Source organism: Lepus europaeus, chromosome 23 (genome assembly GCF_033115175.1).
Source record: "Lepus europaeus isolate LE1 chromosome 23, mLepTim1.pri, whole genome shotgun sequence".
In the NCBI taxonomy this organism is placed as follows: Eukaryota; Metazoa; Chordata; class Mammalia; order Lagomorpha; family Leporidae; genus Lepus; species Lepus europaeus.
This window is the reverse complement of record NC_084849.1, coordinates 9,131,104-9,140,957: the sequence shown is the minus strand read 5'-3', so window position 1 is coordinate 9,140,957 and position 9,854 is coordinate 9,131,104. Positions and strand designations below refer to the sequence as shown.

The 9,854-nt window shown below is 48.4% G+C and overlaps 1 protein-coding gene across 2 annotated transcripts in view; it reads right to left on the bottom strand.

The window, feature by feature from the left end:
* Window positions 1-8,673: 8,673 nt before the first annotated feature.
* TRAFD1 (TRAF-type zinc finger domain containing 1) overlaps window positions 8,674-9,854 on the bottom strand; it is a 33,120-nt gene continuing 31,939 nt past the window's right edge. For both annotated transcript variants that reach the window (XM_062182166.1, XM_062182165.1), the window contains exons 11-12: window positions 9,752-9,824; window positions 8,674-9,537 (exon numbers count right to left, since the gene is read on the bottom strand). In XM_062182166.1, coding sequence (XP_062038150.1) covers window positions 9,484-9,537; window positions 9,752-9,824 — 127 coding nt within the window. In that variant the 3' untranslated portion in view covers window positions 8,674-9,483. The remainder of the gene's footprint in view (window positions 9,538-9,751; window positions 9,825-9,854) is intronic.

Genomic DNA, 9,854 nt, shown 5'->3' with positions numbered 1-9,854 from the left:
TTCCCAGGCCATAGCAGAGAACTGGATGGGAAGTGGAGCAGCCGGGACTTGAACTGGAGCCCACATGGGATGCCAGTACTACAGGCACTGGACGGGGTTTTAAGATGGGAGCAAAGGAAGGGGACACCAAGGTCTCCAGCAGTTCCCTGAGCTGAGAAGTCAGGGCATGCGAGGGAACGCGGCAGTGAGAGACTGCAGGGCAGAAGGCCAGAGGGGAGAGCGACAGAGGACAGAACAGTTCCCGTCCCCACTGGCCAACACTGGTTTTGCCTTTGTTATGGAACAAGGTTAGCCCTAGATTCCTCACTGCTGAGGGGCAGCTTACAAGCTTGATCCAAGGGACCAGCACTGTGGTGTAGCAAGTAAAGCCGCCACCTGCAGTGCCAGCATCCTGTATGGACACCGGTTGGAGTCCTGGCTGCTGCACTTCCGATCCAGCTCTCTGCTATGGCCAGGGAAAGCAGCGGAGGATGGCCCAAGTGCTTCGGCTCCTGAACCTGTGTGGGAGACCTGGAAGAAGCTCCTGGCTCCTACCTTTGGATTCGTGCTGCTCTGGCCATTGAGGCCATCTGGGGAGTGAACCAGCAGATGGAAGACCTCTCTGTCTTTCAAATAAATAAATCTTTAAATAAAAAAAAGACAGATCCAAATAACCATGCATGACAACAAAGCTAAAGCGTGTAACAACCCAAAAAGACACTGTTCTCAGTATTGTGAACTTCCAGATGTTGGGCATCCAATGAAAAAGCATTGGACCTGGGGCCAGCACCGCAGTGAAGCCACAGTCCGAGACGCTGGCATCCCACACAGGCACCAGCTGGAGGCCTAGCTGCTCTTTTTCTTTAAATTTTTTCACTAATTTCTTGTTGTTAATTTTTAAAAATATTTATTTATTTAAAAGATTTATTTGTTTGAAAGTCAGAGTTACACAAAGAGAGGAGAGGCAGAGAGAGAGAGAGAGAGAGAGAGAGAGAGAGAGAGGTATTTCATCTGATGGTTCACTCCCTAATTAGCCACAACGGCCAGAGCTGCGCCGAGCCGAAGCCAGGAGCCAGGAGCTTCTTCCAGGTCTCCCACATGGGTGCAGGGGCCCAAGGACTTGCGCCATCCTCCACTGCTGTCCCAGGCACATTAGTAGGGAGCTGGATTAGAACGGGAGTAGTTAGGACTCCAACTGGAGTGCATATGAGATGCCAGCACTCCAGGCAGCAGCTTTACCCACTACACCACAGTGCCAGCCCCTGTACTGCTACCGCTAATGGCCTGGGAAAGCAGCAGAGGACAGTCCAAGTGTTTGGGGCCCTGCCACCCATGTGGAAAACCCAAATGCTCCTGGCTTCGTCTTAGCTCACAGCCACTTGGGGAGTGCACCAGTGGATGGAAGATCTCTATCTCGAAAGGTAGAGGCAACCCTGTCAAATCTTTTTTTTTTTTTTTTTTTAATTTATTTGAGAGTCAGAGTTAGACAGTGAGAGGGAAGAGACAGAAAGGTCTTCCTTCCGTATTTCACTCCCCAAATGGCCGCAACAGTTGGAGCTGTGCCGATCCGAAGCCAGGAGCCAGGAGCTTCTTCCTGGTCTCCCATGAGGGTGCAGAGGCCCAAGCATCTTCTACTGCTATCCCAGGCCACAGCAGAGAGCTGGACTGGAAGAGGAGCAGCCAGGACTAGAACCGGCATCCATATGGGATGCCAGCACCGCAGGTGGAGAATTAACCTACTGTGCCACGACGCCGGCCCCCCTGTCAAATCTTTTAAAAAAATTATTTAAAAATAAAGTGAAACTGGGCCAGTGCCGCAGCTCACTTGGCTAATCCTCCGCCTGTGGCGCCAGCACACTGGGTTCTAGTCCCGGTCGAAACTCTTCCATCCAGCTCTCTCTGTGGCCTGGGAAGGCAGTGGAGGATGGCCCAAGTGCTTGGACCCTGCACCCGCATGGGAGACCAGGAGAAGCACCTGGCTCTTGGCTTCAGATCAGCGAGATGCGCCGGCGCAGCGGCCATTGGAGGGTGAACCAACCAACAGAAAAGAAGATCTTTCTATCTCTCTCTCTCACTGTCCACTCTGCCTGTCAAAAAATAAAAAATAATAATAAAAATTAAAAAAAAAAGTGAAACTGACATTTTGAGGTGTAATAATTTTGAACAGTCCTTGTGTCGACTGTTGAGGGACAATTTTTTTCTTCATACTATTTGTTGAACTCTTTACTTAGTGTAGGGTTAATCTTATGTGAATAAAGTTAATTGAAAATCTTTGTAAAAAATAACAGGGGGCCGGTGCTGTGGCTCGGCTTCCTGGTCTCGGGCTGTTGCTGGGCTGGCTGCCCAGGAAAAGCAGTGAAACACGCCCGGGAGGCTGGGGCCCTGCCACCCACGTGGGAGACGCAGATGAAGCTCCTGGCTTCCAGCTTCAGCCCAGCCCCGGTTGTTGCAGCCACCGGGGGAGTGAACCAGCAGATGGAAGATCTCTCTCTCTCTGTATTCTTTCAAATAAATAAATAAATCTTAAAAAAAAAAAAAAAAAAGTCAGGGCTGGCTCTGTGATATAGCATGTTAAGCCACAGCCTGCAGCGCTGGCGTTCTATATGGACCCTAGTTTGAGTCCCAGCTGCTCCACTTCCGATCCAGCTCCCTAACGTACCTGGAAAGGCAGTTGGGGATGGCCAAGTACTTGGGTCTCTGCCACCATGCGGATCAGCTCAGCCCTGGCCAATGCAGCCATCTGGGGAGTGAACCAGCACATGGAAGACCTCTCTCTACCTCTCTCTGAAACTCTTCCAAATAAAAAAGTAAAAAAAAATAATGGAACTAGGAGAGGGAGGAGAAAGAAGGGTGGGAGTGCAGGTGGGAGGGAGAGTAGAGTGGGAAAAATCACTATGTTCTTGAATTTGTATATATGAAATACATGAAGTCTGTACACCTTAAATAAAAGGTCTCTAGGTAAAAAAAAATTTAAGCAATCAAAAAATTACAAAAAAATACTCTCCCTTTTCCTGCGGATATACCATGCACAGAACAAGAACACAAAACTGCCAGGTTTCCTCTGGAGCCAGTGCAGCGATATAGTTAAAGTAATGAAAGAAAAAAGCTACCAACCTAGAGTTCTATTCCTGACAAAAATACCTTTCAAATAGTGGAGAGAATAAACAAACCCACAGAAATCAAATTTGTTGGAGACTAGATGCTTAATGGGTGCACAGTTTTCCTTTTGGGATAAAAATTCTGCACTAGATAGTGGTGACGACTGCAACGTCATGGGTAACGTGCTTAGTGTCTTTAAAATGACAATGTTGGGCCATGACTGTGGCACTGCTCATGTCCGCGTCCCACACCACAGTCCTGTTTTTAGTCCAAGCTGCTCCACTTTTCTTCCAGCTCCCTGCTAATATGCTGGGGTCAGCAGAAGATGGCCCAAGTGCTTGAGCCCCTACCACCAACGTGGGAGACCTGGAAGAAGCTTCTGGCTCCTGGCTTTGGCCTGGCCCAGCTCTGGCCATGGTAGCCATTTGGGAAGGGAACCAGCAGAAGGAAGATCTCTCTGTCTCCCTGTAACTTTATCTTTCAGATAAATAATTCTACATGATTAGAATGTTAAATTTCAAGTCAATGCATTTTAGGCAATTTTTTTTTTTAGATTTATTTATCTGAAAGGCAGAGTTGCAGAGAGGCAAAGAGGGAGAGATTGTCTTATCTGCAGGTCCTCCTCCCAAATGGCCACAACAGCCAGGGCTGGGCCAGGCTGAAGCAGGGGCCCAAGCACTTGGGTCATCCTCCGCTGGTTTCCCAGCAGCATCAGCAGGGAGCTGGGTTGCAAGTGGAGCAGCCAGAATTCAAATCGGCACCCACATGGGATGCTGACACGCAGGTGGCAGCTTTACCTGCTACATCACAGTGCTGGCCCCATTCTACACAATTCTTTTAAATAAAGAAGAAATTATTTTTTCATGCATACAAGAGTTTAAAGAATTTACCACCAGCTGATCTGTAAAACAGAGTTAAAGGAAATCCTTCAAGCAGAAGGAAAAATATACCAGATGGAAATTTGGATCTTCAGAGAAAACATCCAAATTAGTAATTACATGGGTAAAATAAAAGACTTTAATTTAAAACTCTATAAATAATAAAGAAGCCAAATGTGTAATAATAGCACAAAGGCCAACAGGAGAGAAGGGGAATATGAAATATACTATTTAATACCAAAAATGAAATGGTGTATCACCAGGGGCCAGTGCTGTGGCGTAGTAGGTTACACCTCCACCTACAGCGCTGGCATCCCAGACTGGTGCTGGTTAGAGCTTCTCCACTTCCGATCCAGGTCTCTGCTGTGGCCTGGGAAAGCAGTAGAAGATGGCCCAGGTGCCTGGGCCCTGCACCCACATGGCAGACCTGGAAGAAGCTCCTGGCTTCAGATCGGCCCAGCTCCGCTGTTGTGGTCATTTGGGGAGTGAACCAGCGGATGGAGGATCTCTCTCTCTGCCCCTCTCTCTGTGTAACTCTGCCTTTCAAATAAATAAATAAATCTTAAAAAAAAAAAAGATATACAACAAACCCTAAAGCAATTAGTAATGTAACACAGTAGAATTATTACTAATAAGACAACAAAGGAGATAAAATGGAATGAAAATGCATTCAAAAGAAGGCAGAAGGGCTGGCACTGTGGCTCAACAGGCTAATCCTCTGCCTTGCGGCGGCAGCACACCAGGTTCTAGTCCCGGTTGCCCCTCTTCCGGGCCAGCTCTCTGCTATGGCCCGGGAGTGCAGTGGAGGATGGCCCAAGTGCTTGGGCCCTGCACCCCATGGGAGACCAGCAGAAGCACCTGGCTCCTGGCTTCAGATCAGCACAGTGTGCCAGCCGCGGTGGCCATTGGAGGGTGAACCAACGGCAAAAAAGGAAGACCTTTCTCTCTGTCTCTCTCACTGTGCACTCTGCCTGTCAAAAAAATAAATAAATAAATAAAAGAAAAGAAAAGAAAAGAAAGAAGGCAGAAAAAGAAAACACAGAATAGAAGGAAAACCAATAGCAAAATGGTATATTTAAAATTAATCACTCGTCTCTTTGGGGCTGGTATTATGGCTCAGCTGTTTAAGCTGTCCTGTAACACTGACATCTCATATGGTCACTTTAGAGTCCTAGCTGCTCCACTCTGATGCAGCTCTATGCTAATGTCCCTGGGAAAAGCCCAAGTACTTGGGTCTCTTCCGCCTGTGTGGGAGACCCAGAAGCAGCTGCTGACTCCCGACTTCAGCCTGGCCCAGTACTGGCCATTACAGCAATCCAGGGAGTGGACCAGCAGAGGGAAGACCTCTGTCTTTGTCTCTCTTTCTGACCCCGACTTCCAAATAAATAAATAAATCTTTTTAAAAAAAGTCAACCACATCAGTAATATGACTAAATGTAAATGACCTAATTATCCAAATTAAAAGGCCGAGATTATCAGCTTGGACCAAAAGCAAAAAACAAACTCATTATATGCTGCCTATAAAAAGCAAGACAAACACTTTAAATATATAGACACAAATAGGGTAAAAGGAAAAGGACAGGGGAAAAATGTCCTATGCTACCTCTAATCTGAAGGAAGTTAAGGTTGCTATATTAATGTCAAATTATATTTCAGAGCAAATTATAAGGGAAACAGGATCACTTCATAATAAAGGTACCAATTAAGAACGTAACTATCATAAATGTCTATATACCTAATGACAAGGCTTCAAACTAATGAAACAACTAATAGAACTATAAGGAAAAGTAGACAATCTTCAGTTACAATCAAATTGACAGAAAATCAAAAAGGATGTGAAGGCTTGAACACCACTATCACCAGTTTGACTTAGCTGGTTTTATCTAATACTTCAGCCAAAGCAGAAAACACATCCAGGTGCACACTGAACAACTTGTACCCCAGGCTAACAGTCTCAGCAATAAAATAAATCAGTAAATTTAAAAGGATTTAAGTCATATAAAATATAATAGCAAAAAAATCTGGGAAATGACAAACCACGTCGAAGAAAAAACCAAAGGAGTCATCACAGAGTAAATTGGGCTGAACAGAACAAGAAAGCACAACAGCTTGGGAGATGCAGCTAAAGCAGTACTTAAGTGAGATTTACAGCTCTCAACGTTTTCAGAGTAAGTGACCTCAAAAAACAAAACAACAAACTATGCCCAAAGCAAGCAAAAGAAATGGTAAAGACCAGAATGGAAATCAAGAAGAGGAAACCAGAAGATAGAGGAAGCTGAAAGAACCACAGTTGATTCTTTTTTTTAAGACTGACTGACTGGTGGGGCGGCTGCTCTGGCATGGCAGGTAAAGCCGCCACCCACAGTGCCGGCATCCCATGTTGGTGCTGGTTCAGGTCCCAGCTGCTCCACTCTTGATCTGGCTCTCTCCTGTGGTCTGGGAAAGCAGTAGAAAATGGCCCAAGTCCTTGGGCCCCTGTACCAGCATGGGTGTCCCAGAAGAGGCGCTTGGCTCCTGGCTTCGGATCAGCTCTGGCCATTACAGCCATTTGGGGAGTGAAGCAGCGGATGAAGGACCTCACTCTCTCTAACTCTGCCTTTCAAATAAATCATCTTTAGAAAAAAAAAAGACTGACTGACTGGGGCCAGTGTTGTGGCGCAGTAGTGTCAGCCGACACGTTTGATGGTGGCATCCCACATGAGCGCCAGTTCAAATCCTCGCTGCTTCTCTTCTAATGCAGCTCCCCGCTAATGTTTCGGGAAAAGAAGGTGGCCCAAGCACCCTGCCACCCAAGTGGTAGACCCAGATGTAATTCTAGACTTCTCGATTTGGCCTGACCTAGCCCCACTCATTTGAGTGAACCAACAGAAGATCTTTGTATGTCCCCTCCCCCCACTCTCTCGTTCTGCCTTTCAAATGAGCCAGGCCAAAGCCAGAAGCCAGAAACCCTGTCCAGGTCTCTGACATGGGAAGCTGGAGCCCAAGCACTTGGGCCGTCCTCTGCTGCTTTCCCAGGCACACTGGCAGGAGCTGGACTGGAAGTGAAGCCAGCACAACTCAAACCGGTACTCATATGGGATGCTGGTGTCACAGGCGGCTGCTTAACCTGCTGAATCTCACGTTTTTAGAGAATAAAGCTGATAAACTTCTGTATGCTCTGGCCCATAATCCAGTAAATGAAGTTTGACTGGGACATTCTCACCGACTCCTTTGTGTATTGTCTGTGACTGCTTCCACTCTACTACAGCACTGAGCAGCTGCACTAGCGACCACATGGCCTTTAAGAAAACATCTGAGAATTCTGCTCTAGTCAAACAGATCAGGAACATTATCATTAGGACCAAGGTAATTTCACAATAGATTTTACAGATTTTTTAAAGAGACCAGTACAGGCCGGCACCGCGGCTCACTAGGCTAATCCTCCGCCTTGCGGCGCCGGCACACTGGGTTCTAGTCCCAGTCGGGGCGCCGATCCTGTCCCAGTTACCCCTCTTCCAGGTCAGCTCTCTGCTATGGCCCGGGAAGGCAGTGGTGGATGGCCCAAATGCTTGGGCCCTGCACCCCATGGGAGACCAGGAGAAGCACCTGGCTCCTGCCATCGGATCAGCGCGGTGCGACGGCCGCAGCGCGCATACCGTGGCGGCCATTGGAGGGTGAACCAACGGCAAAAAGGAGGACCTTTCTCTCTGTCTCTCTCTCACTGTCCACTCTGCCTGTCAAAAATAAAAATAAATAAATAAATAAAGTGGGAAAAAAGAGACCAGTACAAACTTTTTTTTTTTTAAATATTTACCTTAAGATGTATTTATTTATTTATTTGAGTCAGAGTTAGAGATTTTCTATCTGCTGGTTCACTCCCCAGCAGTCAGGGCTGGGCCTGGGTGAATCCAGGAACCAGGAGCTTCATCTGAGTCTCCCACATGGGTGGGAGGGGCCCAAGTACTTAGGCCACCTTGTGCTGCCTTTCCAGGCGCATTAGCAGGGACCTGGCTCGGAAGTGGAGCACTCCCACAGGAGGCTGGTGTCACAGGCCGCACAATGCCGACCCTCAGCCCAGTTGTTTTAGGAAAGAGAAAGCTCCCAGATTCAGGAGTAAAATCGTTTTTGTTTGCAGGTGGGATGATCCTGTATGTAGAAAGTCTAATAGATTTTGTGTCCTGCAACTTTGCTGAATTTCATTAACTATAAATTAAAGACTGCAGCCAATCCTAAATCCCAAAGATTTCTCTCTTGTGTTGAGAGGCAAAATATAGAATAAACCAACCCCGTGGTGGAAACTGTCTCATCAGCGAGTTCACTGTGGCAGACAGAAAAGTCAGCACAGATATGTGCATGAGGCCAACATGCACATGTCACACACGCACCCCCACTTCCTCACTCTGCTCAGCGCACCTGCACAGCATCCGGACCCTGCTTTCTCCACACCGCGCTCTCTGGGATCTAGGGGTAGCTCAACTGCTCTCAAAGTTGAGACTTCTGAAGAATCTGCCTTTGTCTAGTCAGTTGGGAGCTGGTCCCCTAGCCCTCATTATCAGCAGAGCTGCAGCAAGCCTGACAGTTCAACTTAGGAGACAGTGCAGTGTGAACAGCGCATAAACAGTGACACGCATCCTAAACCCAGTCCTGCTCACTCCCTCCCATACCCCAGGGCTGACTCCAGCCCATTCTGGGCCCCCTATGGTCTCCATGGAGTGCACAGGAGAAGGAACCACAAGACTTAGCTAAACTCCAAGTACAAACTTTATTTTCTATTACAAGGAACTTGATAATAATTATAATAGTAAAAATAAAAAGAAGGGGAATAATCTCTGACACTTGGATTTCAGAGCCAGCACGGGGCTAGGGCCTCAGTCCCAGTGAGGACACAGTCCAGCGTGGCACTAGCAGGGGCAGGGACCCCCTCAGGCCTCCCCATGTACAGGGCAGTGAGGACAAAGGACTCATGACCCCTACCAGCAACTGAAGGCAGCGATGCCAAATGCTGAAGCAGCAGCCCTTATCAGGCCCCAGTCCACACACCTCCAGCTCAACGCATCTCTGAAGGTGTGTTCCCAGCACATATCACTCCTCCACACACCAGATGTCCAGAGTAGGAGTGGCCCGGGGCACAGCATGGGACAGGTTACTCCAAAACTCCCAATTGAGGCCCCCATGGGAACAGAATCATTTTACTCATAGACTCCAGGATTCTAGAACCTTCCATCCCTTCCACCAGGAACACACAGCACCAAGAAGCAGTGGTGACAGTCTTACCAAAAGATGGGGCCCTGGTGGGCGGGCCAAGAGGCCGTAACTCCTGTTTCACTGCTGCCAAAAGCTGGCAGCTAAGGCCAACACGTTTCTCAACAGCCTCCCTGTGACCACCCCCAAGCCCACAAACCCCAGAGCACAATCTCAAAAGACACAAAGTAGCCGTAACCTAGAAAAAGTTACAATCTGGAAAAACACCCCTGCCCACGGAGCAGGGCCCAGGCAGGCGCTGCCGGGCATCCAAGGTGGGAGCCAGCGCCAGGGCCTGCAGACCCCTCTACTCCTCTTCCTCCTCTGCATCCCCAGCGCCCTGCTGCTTTGGGGGCTTTGCCTGTTGAACAAGGACACAAAATGAAGGCATTTGACCTCCTCCTCCCCCAGAGCCTGACAACATCCAGCACCTGCAAAGCCTCCCATCAAAAGCAAAAAGCACAGTCCAGTCCCTCAGCCATGCCCAGCCCGGTCCCAGCCACAGCAGCACGCTCCGACCCCACCCCTCGCCGCCCCATGTGTCTTCCCTGACAGGATGGGCTGGGTCCCAGTACCTTCACAGCTCTGTTGCGGTAGTTGGTGGCTGCAGGGGTGACCCGGGAGTTCCTGCCACCTTCACTCCTACCACTGAAAGACAAGGATGAGGAGCTAGCTCTT